The sequence below is a fragment of the Puma concolor genome, chromosome E1, assembly GCF_028749965.1.
Source record: "Puma concolor isolate L17-30 chromosome E1, mPumCon1.1.hap2, whole genome shotgun sequence".
Classification (NCBI taxonomy): Eukaryota; Metazoa; Chordata; class Mammalia; order Carnivora; family Felidae; genus Puma; species Puma concolor.
Window position 1 is genome coordinate 24,159,751 of NC_141680.1, and position 23,940 is coordinate 24,183,690.

The following is a 23,940-nucleotide window of genomic DNA, read 5'->3' on the forward strand; positions in this document are numbered from 1 at the left end:
CTGTATTCAGTATATCATATAAGTGGAGTAATATGTATTTGTCTTTTGTGACTGACTTATTTCACTCAGCCAAGGTTCATCCATGTTGTAGCATGTGTCTGTATTTCCTTCCTTTTTAATGGCAAATAACACTCCATTCAAGGTACACACCACGTTTTGCTTACTCATTCATCCACTGATGGACACTTGGGCTCTTTCCACCTTTTGGCTGTTGTGAATAACGCTGCTATGAATATTGGTGGACAATTATCTCTTCGAGACCATGATTTCAATTCTTTCGGGTATGTACCCGGAATTAGACTTGTTGGATCACATGGTAACATTTATTAGGTTTATAATTTAAAAAATAAAAGTTTTTTTAAGCGAACGCTCGCGTAGATTAAAAAATATTTAATACTGAGGCATGGAAGACAATACTGAAAGAAGACGATGGGCTTAAGGGGTCATTGAGGTCACCATGGGCTCCAGGAGCACCTGTTGGGCTGTGTGATGCCTGAGGGCAGGGGCCAACCTTGGAGCTTTATACTTCAGTCTACCCCATTCCCAACACCATGCCTGTTTTCTTGCAGGTGCACAGTATGCATGGACTGAAGGAATGATTTCACCAGAACATCTAGGAAAGTGACAGATTTTCCAAAGGTAACAAAAGGACTGCATGGAAGCAGTGCCCCAGTGACAATGGAGGACAGGACTTTATCGCTGGGTGACCTTGGGCACTTAACTTCTTGGGCCTTTGTCTCCTGTTACATGAAGACACTACCACTTGGTGTCATCATCTCAGGATTACTGTGAAAATTCACCATTCGTTTTTTCAACAAATATTGTATGCCTCCTGGCCCCGGGCTAGATCAAATTCTAAACAAGCATTCAATGAGCATTGCTTGAGTTTTCATTTTGTACCATTTTGCGCAGTATTTTTGTATTCTTTGGTTAGTTCTACACTGAAGTGACTGGTGTCATTCCTTTGCCTTTAAAGCAAGGCTCTAAAAAGAAAGTGCTCAGGGCTTTCTGAGGGCTTCAAACATGACTTTCTTCTGTTAGCTCTATAAACCAGAAGATTGTCTCCCATGTCCTGCAGGAGAGAAGCCCTGGGTCAGGCGCTTCTGGGAAACTGCATTCCTCTGCTCTCTGAAGAACCCATCGGCTCACCTAAGCCATAATGGGCATCTCCAGCTGCAAGGAGAAATTAATGAGGTGTGCGGGACAGTGATGGGAAAAGGTCAGCCTCTCCATCACTCTTGACACCGCTGCTAAGTGAAGGCCACGGAAGGGAGCTAGCTATAGGGTAAGAGAGAAGGACCAGAAAACAATATCCACTTCATTAGCTGGTGATTCCGAATGTGTGGAGAGAGGCCAAGGTCCAACCTACGAACTGTGACGGGACATTCTTACAACACGGTGAGGTCTGGGCAAAGGCCAGCCCGAGAGCGTCCTCACTGCCTCTATCCAGTGGCATCCTGGGGACATTTTCCCTTTACCCTTTGCCTGCCTGCCTCCCCCACACCTTCCTACCTTTCTTTTCTTTTTTCTTTTTCTTTTTCCTTTTTCTCTTTCTTTCTTCCTCTTTCTCTCCCTTTCTGTCTCTCCCTTTCTCTTTCTTTTTCTTTCTTTCTTTTTCTTTCGTCTCTCCCTTTTACCTTTCTTCCTTTCCTTTTATTTTTTATTATTTTTTTTATTATTTATTTTTTTTTTCAACGTTTATTTATTTTGGGGACAGAGAGAGACAGAGCATGAACGGGGGAGGGGCAGGGAGACACAGAATCGGAAACAGGCTCCAGGCTCTGAGCCATCAGCCCAGAGCCTGACGCGGGGCTCGAACTCACGGACCGCGAGATCGTGACCTGGCTGAAGTCGGACGCCTAACCGACTGCGCCACCCAGGCGCCCCTCTTCCTTTCCTTTTAAAATTGTATTAATCTGACCTCTTTTTCTCATTATCCTCCTTTTCTTCCTTTGATCCTTTCTCTCAACCTATGCCTCCAATCAATTTCCCCTTTTTTCCAACTCTTAAAAAATTCCTGAGAGGCAGGTATCTGGTGGCATGTAGGAAGGTTTTCACTTCTAAATTTTTTTTTTTCAACGTTTATTTATTTTTGGGACAGAGAGAGACAGAGCATGAACGGGGGAGGGGCAGAGAGAGAGGGAGACACAGAATCGGAAACAGGCTCCAGGCTCTGAGCCATCAGCCCAGAGCCTGACGCGGGGCTCGAACTAACGGACCGCGAGATCGTGACCTGGCTGAAGTCGGACGCTTAACCGACTGCGTCACCCAGGCGCCCCGGTTTTCACTTCTAAAATAAAATAAAATGTAGCACTTTCGTGCATTAGAACAGGGGTCCCAAAGCAGAGCTCACAAGGTGATACATTGCAGGGACAGGATGAAAACATGAGGTTTTATTTTCATGTTTGTGTGAATTCTGTGGCCTTTTTTAATATTTTGCTTGCTTTATAATGAGCACAAAGTATTAGCCCAGTTGCACACATAGTAAGTGTATTGATTACTTAATACAGATAATGGGATTGAGGTGCTTGAACATTTTTATTTTAACTGAGAGGAATAATTGGGAAAACCATTTACAGATTACTGCTTTAAAGAAAAACCCCTTAAAAACTAATAGTTCAGGGGCATCTAGGTGGCTCAGTCAGGTAAGCATCCAACTCGATTTCGGCTCAGGGCATGATCTCATGGTTTGTGGGTTCAAGCTCCACACTGTCGGTGTGGAACCTGCTTGGGATTCTCTCTCTCTCTCTCTCTCTCTCTCTCTCTCTCTCTCTCTCTCCCCGCCCCCCCCGCCCTTCCTGTGCTCTCTCTCAAAAAAAAAAACAAAAACAAAAAACATAAACTTAAAAAAAAATTAACACCTCATTCAACCATTCAACCCATTCCTATTAACAGTGAGTGCCTTTGACTACACTCAGAGGGGATTTCTGGGCTCCCAGGGCCCCAAGCTGAGGGGATACTACAGGCTGAGAAACTACACCGAGCTTGATTTTCAGTTCTGTCACTGGAAAGCCTTCCCTGGGAAGACCCCTCAGTACCTCGTGTCTCCCATATGCTCCTTCATTTGGCTGCCCTTTGACCTCTCTCCAGAGCATGCCATCCTCCGACCTGCTGTGGCTCCGCTCGCTCACCGGTTTTGTGGTGGGTCCCCCCACTCTTGTGGAGTGAAAGCTCTGTGAGGCCAGGCCTTCCTCGGCTTTCCTCCCTGCTGCCCCCCGGTATGAGAACTGTGCCCCCCACACATAGGCACTCAGCGAGCACACAAAGTGCCGCCAATGGGACCAAACAGGGCTTGAGGGCATTCCCTTAGAAATGGGGTGATGGATCTTCTCTCTCCTCTGTTTTATCATTAGTCTTCTGAAGGCTAATTTCACGGCAACTGTGATGCTTAATTTCACTGAGTTAGAACTGGCCAGACTGAACTCCTTGAGGGTAGGAGCTCTGCCTCTAAGGTCTCCAAGCTCCCAGCATTTCACGTAGAGTAAATGCTTGATGGCTGTTTGTTGAATGAATAAGTGAATGTTGTCTGGGCCTTGGACATGCAGAAAGGTGGCATCAGCACAGAGAGAAAGTGGTTTGTCAGCAAGCACCTTACAGACTGCCGGCAGGGCAGGGCTCGTTCTCAGGACCACAGACCAACACAGAAGATTTAGAAAGTTTCTTTCCTGTGGCTTTAGATATTTACAATCCACTTAGAGGAGATAAAACAGAATCATGTAGTGTCTCCGAAAAGCTCAGAGTGGTTTCACGTTTCCCACAACCACAAAATGACAGGTTTAAGGAAGAGAAGGTAAGTTCGTAGGCCCCGCTGGTCAGTCCAGTCCGTGAATGCTGAGAACCTACTATGTGCTGGTGCTGCCTTAGGATCTGGCAACGCAAAGATGAATAAAACTGCAACCCTGCCTTTGAGGAGCCCCCAGACTAGACAGCTGGTGAGGTCATTTCAACCATGTGGGCAAAGAGCAGAGGGAGAGATAAGTGCAGAAGATACTGGAAGCAGAAAGGAGGAGCTGATAACCCCAGGGGTGCTCAAGCTCGGCACTGTTGACATTTGGACCAGATAATTCTTTGTTTTGGGGGCTGTCCTGTGCGTTGCAGGGTGTTTAAGCAGCATCCCTGGCCTCTACCTGCCAGGTGCCGTAGCAACCCCTAGCTAGCACAATAAAAAATGTCTCTAGACTACAGAAGTCGTGGGGCCCAGTGCAACATGAAAACGTGGGACCCTTTATTCAAAAAGCAGGGAAAACGAGTGTTATTGAAGATCCTGAAATATAAAGATTTTTCAATTCTTCAGTGATCTCTCTCTCTTCCTCTGCCCTCCCTCCCTCCGTCCCCTCCCCACACACTTTTTCTCTCCTCCCTCCCTCCCTCCCTGTTTTTATTTGCTACTTCATGTCTCATTCCCTGGGGAATGGAGACACGCTACTGGGGTTAGTGCAAGCCCCCATAGGTGTCTGGGGACTGCTCTGTGACTCAGTGTGCAAACGTGCACTCCGTCACCAGCTGCCAGTTTCCCTCCTGACCCGTCAGCTGCCCAGGTCATGGTGCCCCATCTGTGGGCATGGAAATCAAGCCATGCATGTACCCTTTCCACCACTGCTCCTGTGACACAGACAGGCAACCCCCAGAGGTATTACAAGGATGTGGTTTGGTGAAGGCCTTACACAGCCACCCGCCTCATGCTCCGTGGCATTGCCAGCTTGTGTCAGGGATGCTCCACCCTGAGATACCACATGGCCAGAGCAGCCTATCCCAGTCTCCCCGTGCCCACAGTCAGGTCCCCTAAAGGCACAGAGGGAGGCAATGGCTGCCGGCTGAGCGTGGGGAGACAGGTCTGGCAGGGCTAGGGACACCAGGTTGTACAGGAGCTGGACCTGAAATTCCATCCCAGAAAGTCAGGGAGGCGACAGGAGATGATTCCGGTGAGCTGAGGCTCCAAGCCCCTGGGGCCAGCTCTGTCATCCCATCAGTCTTCACTTACAAAATAGAAACTCAAAGGTAAAATTATTAAGAATTTCGGGACAGGGACTACAGTGCGTTAAACCCCAAGCACATCCAGGAACACCCTGCCAGACAACGCCAGATCTGCCCTAGGGGCCCAAACCCGCCTCGGCTGAGAACCACTAAACTCATTCCAGGCTTTGCTGGGGCTTCCTAAGGGAGTGAGCCGTCAGCGGATCCCAGAAGGCCGTGAGAGGCCAGGAATCGCTAGAAGGAACAGAACTCATCAGGAAAGTTTGCTGTGGCGCATGAATTTTAAAGCAAGTTTTCAGAGGAGCTGCAGAATCTGGTTTGCGCTTGAAGCCTTTGCTCAGCCCTTCTTTCTGCCTGAAACACTCTCTGACTTCTTGTCAAAATCCTACCTATCCTTCCAGGGCTCTGAGCCCCTACAACACTTTGCTGGCTCCCCTATGATTATTAGCATTTGTTTCTATGATTAATTGTGCCAGGTGGTTTATGTATTTATCTTTCCTGCCAAATTCTACACTGTTTTCTTTTTTTATAGGTGAAGAAACTGAGGTTCAGAGCGGCCCCTCGCCCAACGTCACACCTAGGAAGTGGAAGAGGCAAATTTCAAACTCAGATCAGCCTGACTCCAAGCCCCATGCTGATTCCCCTGTTGTATCTGCCTCTTGGCTACAGATGTTGGAAGCCAGACAGCGCTATTTTGATTTCTAACTTGGTATGATCAGTAACCAGCTTTCTGAACCTCAAGCACTCTGAGCATCAGCTGAGAAAACTAAAAGTAGGAGTAATAATACTGTCTCATGGGGCTGTTAGTAGGAGTAAGTGAGATGTCTTATGTAAAACAGTCAGCACAGGGCTTCTTATAAAGCCGCTCCATTCTAACTAGAAATAGAAGTGTTTACATGTCTCTACGTCCCACTATATAAATCGAATCTTGCCCATCTCAGTGGCCGGACACCTACCGCAGCACCTGGCACGTAATGGGTGCCCAGTAAATGTTTGCTACACTGAGTCAGCAACCCTGCAATGCTCTTTACCCCCAGGCCTGGGAGCAGGGACTGTGTCTAGTCACAAGAGCATTGAAGGACACCATCCCCTCAGCGTGGGGTCCCGTGGTCACTGTCATGCCCAAGGTGCATGCGGTGGACAGCACTCCTGCCCAGACACAGCAGGCAGAACGAGCACAGGGGCCACCAAGGAGAGGGGGGCGGAGAGGAGACAGGTGGGGGAGGCACAGGGTAAAGCAAGTGCCTGGCAGGTCCTGCCTCATAGACTGGACCCGGTGTCTTTCCCAGCACTCGTGCAGCTTTTCAGGAGTGGAGATGGGAGTTTCTGGGCGTGTCTTATTCTTAGGTCTTGTACGTGGGCCGCACTTTGTGCTACCTTGTCGTTACACAAACACAGTGTTGTGGAGAAAACGCTGGCTTCTAGATTCAGAAGACTTGGGTCAAGAGATGGTGGGTCTGCCACCTTCAGGGGGTCGGTCGGTTTTCCTCTCGGAGCCTCGGCTTCCTCATCTGTGAAACGGGAATGGTAATGCCTGCCTTGCCTTCTTTACGGGACTGTTTTGAGGATAAAAGGAAAGGAGAGAGCTCTTTGCACAACACTAAACCCTGTTCAAGTATTAGAGTTCTTTATGTGGCAGATATCTCCTTGGACAGGAAACACTGATCTGCCTCTCACACACCTGATCACAAGATGTCTCTCTGTGCCGAGACCATTCGGGGTGCTCCTACGTGCTTCCCCCTCGGTTTGGGTGGGTAGAGGGTTGGAAGTTGCCAGGAAGGGCCAGAAAAGAGGCACTGAGAACGCGGGATTAGAAGGTCCATCATTCAGATCCCAGGTTCCGCTCCTTAACCATGTGTGGGTCTCTGGGCCAATCCTTCTCTCTCAGAGGTTCCATTTGCTCATCAATAAGGTGGGGTTGATACCACCTATCTTGTAAGTTCATGAGGAGAAGGGGAGAATATAGCAAGGGCACCTCACTAGCACTTATTTGAATATTAATCTGGAAACAGATTCCAAGGGATTTTAGTAAAGACTAGTGCTCTTCTTTTTTTTTCTAAATACCATACCCGAGCCCACATCGTCCAGTAAACACTTATGGAGTACCTGCTGTGTGCTGGGCCCACTGCCAATCACTCTTCATGGCTGTGCTAGGAGGAGGAATAGATTATTGCTCTGGAATGAAGGCTCTCTGTGCGAGGTGTAGTATTTATTAGTTTAATATCGTACTAGGTTGCTAGTTTTTAATTTAATCTTTTACAAGCTACTGGGAACACCCTATTTCTAAAAATGACCCAGGAGAAGGATGTGGGTTGTTGAATCGAAATGAGAAATCTCTGCTACCCCTAGGAGTTTCCCCGGCGAAGATCATCTGATAGCAGCATGTTTGGGAAATAGAAGCACAGAGTGGGAAGGGGTTTCTAGAAAGAAAGCTGAGGCCTGGGGTTGGTGGGATTTGAGATTTTCCTGTATTCATTCGTTATTAGCTCACAGCTCTCCTGTCAAAGGACTTCACACATAGCAGACGCTTGGTAGTATTTGTCAGTGAACTCAATCCAGAAGCTCTCCATTTAGAGGAGAGGCAGTGGGGGAGACGGGGAGGGAGTCCCTGAGCCACGTCCTGTGATTGAGGAAGCAACTTGGTTGTAGGTAAGCCCTACTCTGGCCAGCCCCCATAACAAGATGTTTTCCTGTGTTATCGAATTTAATTCTTCCATTAACCCTATAAGGGATAAATTCCATTATTATCACCATCTACATGTGGTGATGATATATACAAAGACTCAAAGAAATTAAGTAACTTGCACAAAGCCATAGCCATACCCACCCCCACCCCACCCCCCAGAAGCAGCTGGTTTGTTTGGCTCCAATGCTAGGATTTCTCTAGTGCAATGTTCTGTATCTCTTGGGAAAGGCATTTCTCCTTCCTATATCCACTTCCCCAACCTGAAAATAGACTGTGATATGGGATGACTACAAGATCGCTTCAGATCTCTGGATTTCTACCTGTGTAAGTGCTTTACCCAAGGGTTGAGAAACTGTGGCCCATAGGCCAATTCCAGCCAGCCAGTTGTTTTTATAAATAGTTTCATCAGAACACAGCCACACAGGGGCACCTGGGTGGCTCAGTCTGTTGAGCATCTGACTTAGGCTCAGGTCATGATCTCATGGTTCATAGGTTCGAGCCCCGTGTCAGGCTCTGTGCCGACAGCTCAGAGCCTGGATCCTGCTTCGGATTCTGTGTCTCCCTTTCTCTCTGCCCCTCCCCACTTGCACTCTGTCTCTCAAAAATAAACATTAAACTACAACTTAATTGCTGACAATTTGGGAAATTGAGCAGTACACATAAAGCAACAAAAATCTTCCTTAGTGACGGCATCCAGAGATGATCTCTTGTTCCTTTGTTCAACAGCTATTTTATCGAACATGTGCTATGTATCAGGCATCTCTCCAGGCATTGAAGAGGAGGACCTGAGACAGTCCCTGCCCTCATGGAGTCTCCTGTCTAGGGTGTACTTTTTCGAGAGCTGCTCAAAAGCCCCGTGGCCGGCATTACACAGAAGTCTAGTCTGAGCTCTTAAGCCATCTGCCCAAAGGCCTGGAAACAGACAGCCTGGTAATATGGAACCATTTAGAAATGTCAAATCATAGAAGATTTATTTTTCAAAGAGCAGAATCAGAGGCTCAGAGAAGGATGCTCACCAAAGCCCTTGGGAAGGTGAAAGAGTCCTCCAGAAAGGAGTATTGTATCCAGAGCTGGAACCTCAGACTCTAACCCTGCAGTGCAGAAAGTTCTCTAGGCTACGGACAGTGCTAATGGTAAGACCCTCCCCTGCTTCGGAGCAGGATAGAACAGTATTTATGTTTTACTCTAGAGAAGATTTCGTTTTGATGCCTTCTAGGGACTGCCAAATCAATGGGAGAGCCTTGGAGAGTGGAGTGGCAGGAGGTAGAGGACCAGGCTCTCTCTGCTATAAGCAAAGGAGGGTAGCCATGGAAAGTAGGGGGAAGATGGTGTGCCCAAGAGCAGAAAAGGAAAATCACTTATGCTATGAAGTCACAGGAGAGTTGAATCCACTGGAACTACGTTTGCCATCCTGTGAAATTTCCAACATGGTGCTCCAAAGGCCTTCATCCAGTAATGAGCCAATTGAATTTTAAATGACCTTACACCAGGGCCTGCACTTCCTATAGCAAATCTTGTGATTTAACCTGCAGGTGCATTTTTTGAGTAGAAGAACTTAGTATGATCTCTTTAAATACAGTGACTATTAAAAAAAAAAATAAGCTAGGGGCGCCTGGGTGGCGCAGTCAGTTAAGCGTCCGACTTCAGCCAGGTCACGATCTCGCGGTCCGTGAGTTCGAGCCCCGCGTCAGGCTCTGGGCCGATGGCTCAGAGCCTGGAGCCTGTTTCCGATTCTGTGTCTCCTTCTCTCTCTGCCCCTCCCCCGTTCATGCTCTGTCTCTCTCTGTCCCCCCAAAAATAAATAAACGTTGAAAAAAAAAATTAAAAAAAAAAAAAAATAAGCTAGGAATGAACGATATCAAAGAGATCAGCTGCCTCACTTGTTTGCATGTTTTCATGACCTATATCTCTGCTTCTTTCTTAACGTGTGGGAGCCGGTCATCCTCTGGGAACTCACGATTACGAACTCATTTAACCCTCACACAAAAACCCAGTAGGGCATATTATTATCATTTTTCACATAAGGAATCTGAGGGTCAGAGTGATGATGCACTATGCCGAAGTCACACCGCTGGTTAAGCAGATCTGAGACCCAAACTGACGTCTGTTTGATTTCAACATCTACCCTCTATTTCTCGGTCGTGGATCCTTCACTTCTGCTGTTTCAACTTCCCATCTCCCAAAGCAGTAAAAACTGGAGACTTTCCTCTTTTTTTTTTTTTTAATTTTTTTTCAACGTTTTTATTTATTTTTGGGACAGAGAGAGACAGAGCATGAACGGGGGAGGAGCAGAGAGAGAGGGAGACACAGAATCGGAAACAGGCTCCAGGCTCTGAGCCATCAGCCCAGAGCCCAATGCGGGGCTCGAACTCACGGACGGCGAGATCGTGACCTGGCTGAAGTCGGACGCCCAACCGACTGCGCCACCCAGGCGCCCCGAGACTTTCTTCTTTTAACCCTGCTCAAAAGTCCTGAGCCCCAATCCCAGCCCCTCATTTACTCCAAGAGCTGCAAGCCACCTCCTTTAAAGTGTCTTATGGGGGCGCCTGGGTGGCTCAGTCGGTTGAGCGTCCGACTTCGGCTCAGGTCACAATCTCATGGACCCTGAGTTCGAGCCCGGCGTCGGGCTCTGGGCTGATGGCTCAGAGCCTGGAGCCTGCTTCCGATTCTGTGTCTCCCTCTCTCTCTGCCCCTCCCCCGTTCATGCTCTGTCTCTGTCTCAAAAGTAAAATAAACGTTAAAAAAAAAAATTAAAAAAAATAAAGTGTCTTATGGTTTATTTTCCCACCTTTAAAAGGAGGCTACTATATCAGTTCATCACCATTGTATCCCGTGTGAAGCATAAGTACAAAGTATTTCAACTGTACTCTTGTTTCCCCTATTTGGGGGAAGTTTCACCAAAGGGTTTTAAGAGATAACTCATTGAATTAGCATTTATGACCCACATCCTGAAGAACTGTCTGCTGAGATCATTACACTTTTCCTTTTAAATGTCCATATGAAGAGGTAGGTATTGGATCTGCTCACAGAGCTATAGTTGCTGTTACTTACTGAGCACCCATATTACACCAGGTATTGTATCCAAGGTAGGAATGAACAGGAGGATTACAGGAAGTTGCTGGACATGAAGAGTCAGGTTGACTGAAAGGCATACCTGGACACTCATAGGAAGTTTCCCTCTGAAAGTGAAACTTCCCCTATGTTCACATCATTGGCCTGGGGTAGAGGGGAAAGAATGGGTTTGCTACCACCTGAATTTTGAGAGATAAGAAAACTTGAGTCAGACTGGGCACATGATAGTTAGAACTACAAATCAAAGCTTTGTTGTTAAAAGGGAAGTGATTGCTGGTTTTTTAATGGGTTTTCCCAGCCGAACACAGAAACTGATCTTCAATTACACTTGACTGCTTCTATCATGATAGCAAGTGAGACACAGAGAAAAAGAGATTGTTCTCCAGGGACATTTACTCTGAACACTTCATTATCCTGGCTGAGGGGATCTCGGTAGGCAGAGAATGTTCTCCCATTGGACCGAATTGTGAGGGGCAAGGACCTGCCATATGTCACAACAAACTAAAAGACAATAGGGTGAAATGAAGGACCCTCATTTCCATGAACTTATTAACCCTTTCTCAAGGGAAGAGCCTGAGACAGTGTAAACTTCCCAGAAGGCTCCATAAACTCCATGCACACAATCACCCCCTTCCTTCTGGCTCCCGGCACGTGTCCCAGGCATCCCCAGCAGACCCCGTGTTTAAGAGGCAGCCTCACTCTTAGCAGTCAAACTTGGATCAGTCGCCCCTGGAGCTTCAGCTCTAGCACACCCAAGAGATTTGATCCAGAATGAAGCAGATGAGAGCCGCTGATCCTTCCTCCCCCTTGCTGAAATTCCACATTTCCCAGAACTAGTCCCAACTTCCTCCTGCCTTTTAAAGGTGGGAATGGTAGGAGATTTTGGTTAGAAGCCCCTTTGCAAATTCCCTGCTGATTCTGAATTTTTGTCCCTAATCTCCCAGTCCCTCCAACCCCGGTGCTGGATCTGCCCGATTCTGAGAACACTAAGCCCCCAAAGGGGTTAGATTTTCCTACTGGGAACTGGCTTCCTTCCCTTTCCAGGCTGAAAAGTGTGAACACCAATTATTAGACCAAGGGGTTCACAGGTGGTCTCATTCAATGTATGCACCACCCCTCCCCCTGCACTGTCCGCTGCAGTATTTCTCGGATGAGGAACTGAGGCTTAGAGAGGGTCTGGGGGTGTCCTCTGCCTATGAGTCTGTGAACGGTGGATCCTAAAAAGCCCCTTGCCCTGTTCTTCTGCAGGTCAGAACCAGCCTGCACGTCCAGGTGCGCCGCAGGCCTCCTTCCTTTCCCCCCTCGGCGCCCTGGGGAGATGCAGGTGAAACTCCCACAAAGCTGAACGGTTCCGGTTTCATTCCTGACCGGACCCAGGTGGAAAAAAAACTTCATTCCCTCAGCGGCTTGGTGGGCGCCTGCTCCCACCAGTGCTGCGGTGACCTCGCGGCCGCAGAGCGCCGTCCTGGGAACTGCTGTGTCCTGGAGCTGCGAATAAACCAGCAGGCAGTGGCCCCGGGGACACCCGGCTCCAACTGTCCGCGCAGCTGGCTGCTGGCCACGCGTTGCTTTCGCGGCTAGGAAGAAGGCCCGGCGATTCTAGTTTTGCCCGGAAAGCGGAGGCGCTTTGATATTCCGGGTTTAAACAGGAGAGCATGGCCCAGGCGGCCAGCTCCCGCGAGGCTTGGGCAGCCTAGGTGCAGCCTGGCTGCTTGCAGGGCTCACCTTTGGCTACTCCCCTGACCATAAATTAGTGGGCGCCTCCTCCCAAGGGTTCTCCGGGCCTCCTTCCCGCTCGCCTACGCTCTCCGGGCCAGCAGTTCTGCAGATCCAAACCTCCACACCCGTGTGGTAAGGGCCTGGGGTCTGCAGAACGGTAGGAGGGGTAGAGCTAAATGGGGTCGCGGAGATCCGCACTCACCCCGCCTGACACCCCCACTTCCCCCGGGTCTCCGCGTCCATTCCCAAGGAGTCAGTTTCTCCTCTCCAGGCTGGCTCTCCCTGCCGGCCACCTGCGTCTGTTGGGATGCCTCCGAAGGTCTCTACTCTTTGCATCCTCTTCCATCTCCTTCCAAGAGCACCCTAACTTCTTCCAGCTCTCATCTGAACCCCCAAAGGGCAGTTTCTTCTCTCCAGACTAAAACTGGACCCGCAGCGGGTGGAAAAGCCCCAAAGCCTCCCACACTACGCTGCAAGCTACTTGCTTACCAAGTCCAAAGGTCAGCTAAAGTTTGGCTGATAAACAGAACCAGTACAAGAAGGTCTTCAGCCCCCCAGCGTGAGTACAATGGACCCTGGCAAGCCCTGCTCCCGGCCCGGGTCTCCAGCTCTCCACGTCTGCTCCTCATGCGCTCCCTCTCTCGCTTTTCCCCCCTCCCCACGACCATTTGCATCTTGCCGAAAGCCGGGCCCTCCCCACTAATTTGCATATCTTATATGGCCTAATGGTGGCGATCATGGCAAGTTAGAAGTTTTCTGACTCCTCTCGGAGGAGACTCCGGGACCCCGGGGAGTAACAGGTGTCTGAAGGGTGGGGGGGCTCCTGGACTTGGGGTTCGCTTGTGAAACTCCCCTCCACCCTCCTCTCTCGCGCCCACCCCCTCACCCCCTTCTTTCTCTGTCCTTGGAAAATGGTGTCCAAGCTCACGTCGCTCCAGCAAGAACTCCTGAGCGCCCTGCTGAGCTCCGGGGTCACCAAGGAGGTGCTGGTCCAGGCCTTAGAGGAGTTGCTGCCATCCCCGAGTTTCGGGGTGAAGCTGGAGACGCTGCCCCTGTCCCCCGGGAGTGGGGCCGACCCGGACACCAAGCCTGTCTTCCATACTCTCACGAACGGCCACGCCAAGGGCCGCCTGTCTGGGGACGAGGGTTCCGAGGACGGGGACGACTATGACACCCCTCCCATCCTCAAGGAGCTGCAGGCGCTCAACACCGAGGAGGCGGCCGAGCAACGGGCGGAGGTGGACCGGATGCTCAGGTAGGCGCGGACCGAGGTGGAGCCCCTAGAGCCCGGGCCTTGTGCCAGAGCTCCGCTGCTTCAGACCCCTCTCGCCAAGTCCTTTTCCCACCAAGGAAGTCCCCCGGGGGGCGCTCCGCTTCTCTCCCGACACCTGGACCCCTCCCAGTACCTCAGTCGGAGGGCCCTGAATCCCGAGCTCCCTCTCCCCCGGCCCAGGCCAGCGCCCCGGACCGCGGGGTCCTCCCGGCCTGGGAGAACCGCAGCGGCGGAGCCCTTTGCGGGAGGATTGCGCGCGCTACTGAAGGTGCGGGTGGGTGCAGTGAGACGGTGACCACTTCCCAGGAGCAGAGACTCGGGCCCGCACAAATCCCGGGCCTAGCATTTCTCCCGGGCCAGCCTCCTACCCGGTCCCGGGAAACGCAGGCCGGCCTCGGGCGCAGCGTCCTGCTGTTCTTTGCAGAGGGCCTGGGGACACCCGGGGCCGGGACTCGGGGGGCCAGTTCTCTGGGAGGGCACTCCCATCTGCAGCGCCCATGCAAGGCCCCAGGATTATCCGGAATCCTCAAAGCCGGTTCAGATTTGCAAAAGGAAATGTTTGCGTGTCGCAGGGCCCAGCCTGACCCGCACGGGGCAGAAGAAGCACGTATCTAAGCAAGCGCGGGGGGCGGGGGGGGGGTGGCAAATGCGGCTAAGACCACATTCGCCGAGGATTTGGTCGCCTACTGAGAAAGAAGGGCGTTTCCAGATCTCGCCCCCGACATCCCGGCGTCCTGGGGAATTCAGGCAGACTGGCGGGTCCGGGATCCTTTGCAGGGCCTCTCCGACCGGCCGAGGGCTTTGACAGCTGGTTACTAATTATCCAAGGAGCCCAGCGGTACCCTTAGACCGCACGTCTCTCTCGGCCGCTTGGCTTGAGGACCGAGCCCCTCGCGTGGCCTCGGACGCTTGAGCGCCGCGGTTTCAAGGCAGGGGCCAGGACCAAAGTTGCGCTCTGATTCAGGCAGCCTCGGTCGCACGGCCGCAGCAGCAGTTTGGAGTGGGATGTGACCTTGCATTTGAATTTGCGATCTGAGGGCCCAGCGGCTTAGTCTCTAGCAAAGACAATGGGGGGATTTCTAGTCCCCCCCCCCCAAAGTATTTGGCCATTCGTAGGTTTGGGGTTCCTGCCTCGCAGTTTCCGCGAGCGGCGGCGGTTTCTCCCGCGCCGGGGTTCGGGCGCAGGAAGGCGAGGGGTCGGGAGAGAAGCAGCCAGGGCTCTGGGGCGACCGGGAGGTCTAACCGAGCTCCCGCCGCCTGCCACGGGGAGCCAGCGGGGCCCAGGCCCATCCACCTGGCTGCAAGCGGCCGCTTGTAGCGGGGCTCTGGGAAGATTTGGGCAGCGCGAGGCGACCCAGGGCCCCCTCCGCACCCAGCCCCGCGCTGGGCTGGACGCAACAGAGATGTAACATAAACGGCAGCACGTGGAGTTAGGGTGTTATTAATTTATTTCTATAAATCATCAACAGAAAGATACACAAAGAGTCGTGATTAGGTTGAAAAGAGAGGCGGGTTATTCATTGGTGAAGTTGTAAAGGCGGCTTAGAGGGGGAAGGAAATCCAAACGCCGACGCGGGTCGGCTAGCCGCTGCCCTCGCGCACGCCGGGCGCTGCGGGGCGCTCCCAGCCAAGCCCCCCGGCGCCGGACCTCGACTGCCCCGGCCTCCCCGGGTCGCGCGCACCTGCAGGCCCTGCCCGGGCCTCGGCCCTGTGCCCTCCGCTCAGCTCCTGGCTCCAGCGAGGCGGGGAGGAAGGCGAGGGGCCGAGCCCCTCACCCTGGTATAGACGCTGGACAGACCCAAGGTCCCCCCCCCCCCCTTTCCCTGGCGGGCGCCGCCTTCCCTCCCCCCACCTTCGGGAGTGCTCAGACTTTATTAAAGTAATTTTTCAAGAAATTGCTAGCGGTTCCCAGGTCATTGCACGGTCGGCTCCTGAGCACTCCCTTTTTTGCCCACCCTGTTCTAAAGCTGAGAGAACAGAACTAAATTCACTCTTTGGACTGCCTGGACGCTCTTTATACCTCCTAGAAGGGAAAGGCGACAAGGGAAGGTCCGGGGCTGAGCGTCGTCCAGCCCCGGGACCCGGGCTCCAGGCTCCGGGCTCGGAGCCTCCAGCGCCGGCCTCTGCCCTGGGGCGCCTGCAGCGTTTGCAAAGTGGGCTGCTCCCTGAGGAAGCCAGAGCTGAGGCTTCTTAAGGAACGCGGGGCGAGCCGTGCTGGGGTCCAGGGCTTTCCTGCTCGTGGGCAGCAAAGTCACGGTTGGAAAAGGAGCGTGCTGGACCCACTCAGGGCGCTGGGGTCGGGCGTTTGACACCTGCGCCCCGAGCACGGTGGCGGCTCGTGCTTCTCCGGGTCCGTGTATTTTTGGGGGTCGGAACCCCCCCCCCCATATAAGCTGTATTTCCAATGAACAAACGTAAGCGGCTCTCAGGGCGCTTCCCGGTGAACCCAGGTGAATTCTGTGGTCAGAGCTGGAAAGGTAGAAATAACTGCGCCATCTTACCCCTGACTCCTGTCCTCAGATGCGGGCTTAAAGGTTTGCTGCATTGCAGCGTTTCCCTGGGCTTTTTTTTTTTTTTTTTTTTTTAACCTTCCAATTGTTAGGCTAATATTTCTTTCCACAGAACCCTTCGCTCTAAAGAACATTACACTATTTTGCTAGGTTTCTGAGACACACGAAATGAACACAGGTGAAGAAATTTGAACAAAACGGAAATAGTCAAAGAATCTGTTAAAGCGATATTAACTTTGAAAATCCAATCACTCTAACTTTTGAAGCAATTGTATTTGTTGGAAATGTTTTTCCGCCCTAAAAACCTCTGTGGAAATACTCGTCAGAAGTAAGCTTTAAAATGATCGCGGGTGTTTATACGGGTATGTGCATTCCACGGACCTGTTAACACTACTTTTAGTCAAGGTGAATTTTACATGTGTGAAATTGGAACGTGTTTTCACATTTTTTGTTTTTGTTGTTAGTTTATTATGTTTTGTTACTTGGATGTAGCTTTATAGATACTCGGGAAATGTACTAACTTATATATAATTAATCTTAAAAGTTTGTCTTTCCCAAAAACATCTCCACCAAAGCCTGTGATTTCACGAATTTAATACCAGACTTGTTAAAATAGCCACAATTATTCAAATGCTTACAAAATATGTTTAAATTACTAGGTTTTTAAATTCATCAAGCAAAAAACTAATTTTATTTGACCTACGATAGGCACCATTTAGAAATGAATTGGCTATTTCATTTACAACACTATCCGTTTTGTCCTCTGCTTTACACGTTCTTTATTGTTTGGTATGAAACTAATTTTTTCCCTTTGTTTTTTTTGTTTTTTTTTTTTCATGTTCTATGAGGCCACTATGCACATCAGCATACAGTAAAGTGGTGCTGGGTCTGTTTTAAAAGTTAAATATACAGCTGTATTAAACAAACAGTACATGTGACGTATTGCATTAATACTTTTGTTCTATACTTTGCCTCATTTTCTTAATTTCCTGTTTTAAATTATATCTCTCACTTTTAAGTTAATAAGCAATAAAAGATACTAGCAAAGTTGAAAACACTTTAAATAAGTGCAGTTCAAAGGCCCTAATACATTGCTGTAAAGAAACTTATGCGTGCCTGTGTTTATGAGAAATGAAACGCATACACAAGTTCTATCCCAAGCTTGAAATTTATGAAAGCCATTGCCTTCCAGAAACCCTTACCCTATATCAGGGAGGAACTGCAAGAATACAGGAAACCACGGCATTTGGAATGCTTAATATCTGATTCAGAAATTGAAAATATCCCCACTGTGTTTCATCTGAGAGGTGGGGCTCTGGTGACTTGTTTTTTGTTTTTGTTTTTATGTTTATTTATTCTTGTAAGAGAGAGAGACAGAACAAGAGCAGGGGAGGGGCAGAGAGAGAGGCAGACACAGAATTGGAAGAAGGCTCCAGGCTCCGAGCTGTCAGGACAGAGCCCGACGTGGGGCTCGAACTCAGGAGCCGTGAGACCATGACCTGAACTGAAGTCAGACGCTTAACTGACTGAGCCACCTAGATGCCCCTGTTTTTTTTTTTTTTTTAAGTTGCCTCACCTCACTGGAACAATTCTTCACTCCAGGAGGAACGTCATTGTAGTTCTTAAAACTTTTCTGAAACTCTGAAAACTGTTTAGCATTTGGCCAAGAAGTTCTCCTTGCTTCTCAGGAGATGGGCACACGTTTCACTCCAATCGCATAAGCTAAGACACCGAGACACCCATTCGGAATGGAAATAAAGTAGAAGAGGTCTAGCATCAGAACTGATGCTGGCCCCCATCATTGCAGGATCAGCCAGCCCCGCCCTGAGCTAATGGCATCTCCACTTTCCAGAAGTGGAAAATTCTTGCCTTCAGGTCCCTCACTTTCCAGGAAAATGGAGGAAAACAAAACAAAATGGGAACTTTTCTTTCTGCCTAATGAGAGAGAGCATTGATGGTGCTGTCCCATCCCTGAAGACGGACACCTTTACCCTTTACCCTCCTGATCTCACGTGAAAGGGATGGAGTGTACTGCATGGAAGATTTCATCTCCCTTTTTTCTAGGTTCTGTTTTGGCCTCCCCTCTCTCCCAAGGATGGAGAAATGGGTGAAGATCAAAGTTTTGCAGAGAGTTTAGGTAAAACTCCTAAAAAGAGAATCTTTCTCCCCAGACATCTTCCACCAGAATCCTAACCATCTGCTTATCTGTCTAGTGAGGACCCCTGGAGGGCTGCCAAAATGATCAAGGGCTACATGCAGCAACACAACATCCCCCAGAGGGAAGTGGTCGACGTCACAGGTCTGAACCAGTCACACCTCTCTCAGCATCTCAACAAGGGCACCCCCATGAAGACCCAGAAGCGAGCAGCCCTCTACACCTGGTACGTCCGAAAGCAACGGGAGATCCTCCGACGTAAGTGCTTTAATCCCCCCTCGACCTCAACCTGTGGTGACCTTTGCCCTGATTCTGACCCCCGTGGGATGCCTCAGTTTCCCCTTCCTTGAGAAGGCCTACACAGCACTTGGCAAATATAAGGAAGCTGGCAGGTGGATTTGGTTTCCATAGTTATTGTACAATGGATTGGCTTCAATCATTTTCTTTTCCCATGGTCCTTACTACCCAGCCAGCTACCTTGACAAGTGCTTAGTGTATGTAGTGTACCTTGAATTTTCTGGTCCCCGCTTCCAACACCCTTCTCTTTGAAGCCAAGTAAGTCACAGTGGAATATTGTCCCCCAAGTCAGCCAAGCAGCTCCCCCTTGATATATAACCACAGATCCGAGTTTCCAAGGAAGACATTTTGTAGCAATCAATAATATTGATCACTGTTCCTGTTCTCTTCCCCCCCTCCTCTGAAGAGAGCATACAAAATTGAAGATATTTTTATATATAGATGTATTCAGAACTCGACCCTGATATTTGGGAGGGCGGGGGGAGGGTGCGCGTGCATCCTGAAGCAACTCAAGGCGATTACTCACATTTACCAAAATCCATAAAGCTTTGAGACTTGAGCCAGTGACACTGCCTGATGAAGAAGCTTCTCTGGCTAAATCAGGACACAGCACAAGTGTCTGCATTTGGAATTCTGACCGATCAATACTTGTCATTTCCATCCCCATCCTCAAATCTCCTTTCTGTCCCAACATCCCTTCCTCCTAGTAATACCAAGAGATTTTTGTTTTGAAGTGTCAGGAAGTTGCAACAGCATTTGAATGATATTCTATGTTTATTTTAGGACAGCATATTTTCATTATCTTTTAATTATTTCCATCAGCCCCTTTCCTAGTAAAGTTTTGTATGAGCTTCTGCCCTCCCCGTTATACTATCCTCTGGGCCGTGGGCTTCTCTGTCTTTAAGATATCAGTTTCCACTGCCTTCTGGGTTGGAATTTCTCCCTTCTCACTGGATGGCCACTTTTTAAAATCATTCTTGTTTTCTGTCCTACACTGCTCTGAAGTGATTGTTTCAGTATTTATGGTCTCAATGTCTGTGGGCTGGAAAGGCCTTCATGGCAGAAGGAAAGGTTTTAGACCTCCATCTCCTATTGTGGCTGCTTGTCTGAAGCATTAAATGGATAGATTAGAAGAAGCAAAGCGGCATAGGAAAAGAGGCCCACTCTGGGTTGACTCACCATCCATGGTGACTAGGTCTTTAAGAATTTGTGTGTCTGACATGAAGCAACTCTCTGTAATTCCTGAAAAGGCCTAGAACATTCTCAGGAGACACAGTCTCCGAAGGCCAGGGAACCGTTGGGCCTGCCCTCGCTCCAATCCAAGCCCCATGTGGTGTCTCCAGTTTGAGCTGCCTCTCTGTGTTCAGTGGGGAGTCCCCCCAGAAAGGAGAGGGAGACAGGAAAGGCCAGCTAGAAGCTTTGAAAAGCACACAAGTCCTAGAAAGTTTCACCACATGCTTGAGAAGAAACATTTTACAAAAACATATGACAAGCTCTGCCAGGGATTTTTTGAGTTATTGTTATTACTGTTTTAAAGCCACATGAGACCTAAACCTTAAGAAATATTCCTTCATTCTGCAAATACTGTATGAACATCTATTAGGTGCCAAACACTGTGTGGGGCTGTGAGATACAAAGGCCCTCTTCTCCAGGGACTTACAGCCCAGTGGGGGAGATGATATGTTTGAGTGGATCATGACAGCAGCTTTCTAAGAGCTGTTATAAAGGTGTACACAAGGGGCAGCAGAGGAACTGCTAAATTGCCTAGAGACCTCACAGAGGGCTTCCTAGAGGAGGTGATGTTGGAACTAATTCTTGAAGGATGAATATAAGACATGTAAACATGGGATAAAAATTAGGAAATGAGATGAATAAAAGAGAGACACAAGTGAATGGGGTGTCTGGAAGGAGAAAGAAGTGGGAGAATTTAAAAAGATGATACATGGGTGCCTGGGTGGCTCAGTCAGTTAAGCGTCCAGCTCTTGATTTTTGGCTTAGGTCATGATCTCACGGTCATGAGATCAAGCCTTGAGTCAGGCTCTGTGCTGACCGTGCGGAGCCTGTTTGGAATTCTCTCTCTCCCTCCCTCTCTGTCCCTCCCCCGTTCTCAAATAAATAACCTGAAAAAGATTACATAAATTTTCTTGAGAAACTAAAACTAATAAGTGATAATATTCATGGGCCCATCTGCACATAGAGAACCTGCTTGTCCAAACTGGCTCTGAGTCTGTAAAGAGGCTGTTGAAACCAGCTTCTCCAAGGTAATTTTTATGGGCAGTGAACATTTTCTGTCTCTCCGCTCCCCTCCCCCCACCCCGCATTAATCTAGAAGGAAGTGGAGGAGAGGTGGTAGAGGCCAGAGTTTGCTTCTTCAAAAATTGAGAAGCTAGGGCCCTGAGGTGGGTAGAGCCTGGATGGTTCTGGGCCCCCACAGGCAATGTATCAAGGCTGATCCCGGCACACACATAGTTCTGAACACAGTGCCAGTGGCTGCCCCCTCAGAGGACAGCCCCGCGCTTCTGGGCGGCTGAGTGAGCCTCACACCTGCCACAGGCAACAGTGGAGTCCATTGTATTACCTCCACCCAAGTCAGATTGGAAGGTTTTGGGCATGTATTGGTTGGGTTTTGTTTTTAGCAAGAGATGATGCATAGGCTGCTGATAAGGAACTTCGTGTCTTTAGGCGGGGTTATGTCCTGGCTGATGCCCCACATTCATGAGACTTCGGGCAGGTCCTGTAACCAGTCTGAACCTCTGTTTCTTCAGTTACAAAGTGGAGATAATGATACTTCTTGCATGTAGAGGTTGTGAGAACTAGACAAAGGGATATGCTTAGAGGACCTTGTATGATACCCCTCCAGGGGAGTGGTTCAATAAATATTCATGGTTATCACATCTCTTCATAGCATGTGAAGAGCCTCATGTTGATCCTGGGTCCTTGGGATTATCCATACTGGCTTTTGGCTCTTATGGTGACTCCACAGGGTCACAGTGAGGAGAGAAGACCCTGAGCGGGGAACTTCTTTCTCTCCCTCTTATTGTCCCTGAGGTAAATGCACTAGTTGGCTGCCATGAAGCCAAATGACATAAGAGGTATGAAAGCACTTTGAGAGATATGGCGTCCATAGGAATTCGGGTCCCCATCACCATCCTGACTAGAGGTAGATGTTCTGAGAGACTGTTGAGTGCCCCTTAGGTGTTCACCCAGTCCCATTCCACAGGCAGGGAAGCTGAGGGCAGGGGGGAATTAGGTGACTTGGCTGGGACCCGCCAGTATCCAACCGAGGCAGTGGCTTCCTGCCAGTAGATTTGGCAGAACTTTCTCTCAGGTATCTAAAGCAAGTGTTGGGAACCAGTGAAAACACCACTTCAAGTAGCCTGAGAATCATCCAAAGTGGGTGGGGCCCAAATCAAAGGCCCCAGTGACATGTTCGGTCCATCCACCGAGGAGTCTGCTTGTACCTTGGCCAATCGGCAACCGGTTCAAACAAAGCCCAACACCACCTATCGCTGAGTCCTGAGTCCAGGCTGGTTAGAGGCCCACTGCTTCTGAAGATGGAACCAAATGGAAATGGATCCTTAGATTGGTAGTAAGTTCCCTATTGCCGGAGGGAATAGACTGGAAAACCACATGGTAGGGTGTTGTCAAGGGGATTCAAGCATTAAATAGTAGCCCCGACTTTGAACCTTGGAGAATTTTGGATCAAGTTGCCTCTGAGACCTGCAGGAGGGACTCTAGGAACGAAGAAAGGAAAACATCAAGGTCCAGAACATGGGGACCAGGAGTTAGGAAATGAATCTGTTATGTGTCCTTGCTCAGCAGGGCGGTTGGCCTCTATGCTTATTCATCTGTAAAATGGAACTAATGACCCTGAACCCTGCTTCATGCAGATATGAGGAGGACAACAACAAAGTTCGCCCACAAGTAAATATCAAACCTCATTTAAACCATATAGGCTAGGGTGTCATCACTGGGTGAGCTGCCACCTTTCATTCATTCATTCAACCAAAAATGTATCGAGGGTCACTGTGTACCTGGACCCTGGGAATTGGGTGGACAGGGAGCATCATTTCATCTATATTTATCTTTCTCCAACTCATTAAATGCCATTGCTAGAAAGATCCTGTGTCTGTAGACTTGTGCATGTGCCATCTTTTAAATGTGTAGGCAAGTCTGTGAGACATTTCCCTCTGGGGCTATTTCCCTCATAAATGGACCCCTGGACACACACATACACACCATCACCTTTGAAACGATCTGAAATCAGAGAGCTTCTTCTCTTTCTAATATAAAATTCCAGTTCTATTTATTTCAAAGTACCAGTCGACAGGTTTGAGTCCTGGTTTTTCTAAGAACATAGCATCATAATGTGGACCCCTAGGATCTATGAGGAGAGGGGAGAGGTGGGGAAAGCTGTTTTTAGTCTCTGAATATTTTGTCTAAGTGCAAATTGTACCTTTGAGCCCTTTCCCTCTAGACCTGAGACTTGGTTGAGCTCATCCTCTTGGACACCAAAACACAAGATGTCAGGATTCAGAGGGTTGCTTCATTGTCTGAGAGCCAGTGATCCAATGAAAACACATTACCACTAAAAACAATGGTTGGTCATATTTGAGCTCCTTTAAAGACAGGAAAGGGGTGGCTTTGTGGGGCAGACTGAGGTGGGCAGAGAGGAGCCTATCATGGGCTTCCCCTCCGTACCCCACACCCCACATGTAATAACGGCAGATGGCAAAGCTTCGGGGAGAAGAATAAAGGTGTTTTTGTCTGTCCGTCCGTCTGTCTGTCTGTCTGTCTGTCTGTCTGCCAAGTGAAGGCTACAGACCCTATCAAATCTACTCCTCTCTCTTTGCAGAATTCAACCAGACAGTCCAGAGTTCTGGAAATATGACAGACAAAAGCAGTCAGGATCAGCTGCTGTTTCTCTTTCCAGAGTTCAGTCAACAGAGCCAGGGGCCTGGGCAGTCCGATGACGCCTGCTCTGAGCCCCCCAACAAGAAGATGCGTCGCAACCGGTTCAAATGGGGGCCCGCATCCCAGCAAATCTTGTACCAGGCCTACGACCGGCAAAAGAACCCCAGCAAGGAAGAGAGGGAAGCATTAGTGGAGGAGTGCAACAGGTAACACGACCAGAAACTCGCTCGAGCAGGCAGGCAAGCACACGGACCTGAGATCCATCCCCTCAGTCCCAGGATATTGAAATACTGATTATCCAGCTAAGTGTGGCTAAATTGGGGTTTCCCAATGTGTGTTC

General features: G+C 49.4%; 1 protein-coding gene and 1 long non-coding RNA gene across 8 annotated transcripts in view; one reads left to right on the top strand and one right to left on the bottom strand.

The window, feature by feature from the left end:
* Window positions 1-10,410: 10,410 nt before the first annotated feature.
* Window positions 10,411-15,128, bottom strand: LOC147574206 (uncharacterized). The gene is made up of 2 exons (XR_015244008.1): window positions 12,941-15,128; window positions 10,411-12,220 (listed from the first exon to the last, which is right to left on the bottom strand). It is a non-coding gene; the product is annotated as an uncharacterized LOC147574206 (long non-coding RNA).
* HNF1B (HNF1 homeobox B) overlaps window positions 12,529-23,940 on the top strand; it is a 54,925-nt gene continuing 43,513 nt past the window's right edge. For 2 of the 7 annotated variants that reach the window (XM_086686678.1, XM_086686679.1), the window contains exons 1-3: window positions 12,529-13,706; window positions 18,448-18,647; window positions 23,542-23,806. In XM_086686678.1, coding sequence (XP_086542804.1) covers window positions 13,363-13,706; window positions 18,448-18,647; window positions 23,542-23,806 — 809 coding nt within the window. In that variant the 5' untranslated portion in view covers window positions 12,529-13,362. The remainder of the gene's footprint in view (window positions 13,707-18,447; window positions 18,648-23,541; window positions 23,807-23,940) is intronic. The other 5 variants (XM_086686677.1, XM_025915856.2, XM_086686681.1 and 2 more) reach the window with 4 other exon arrangements.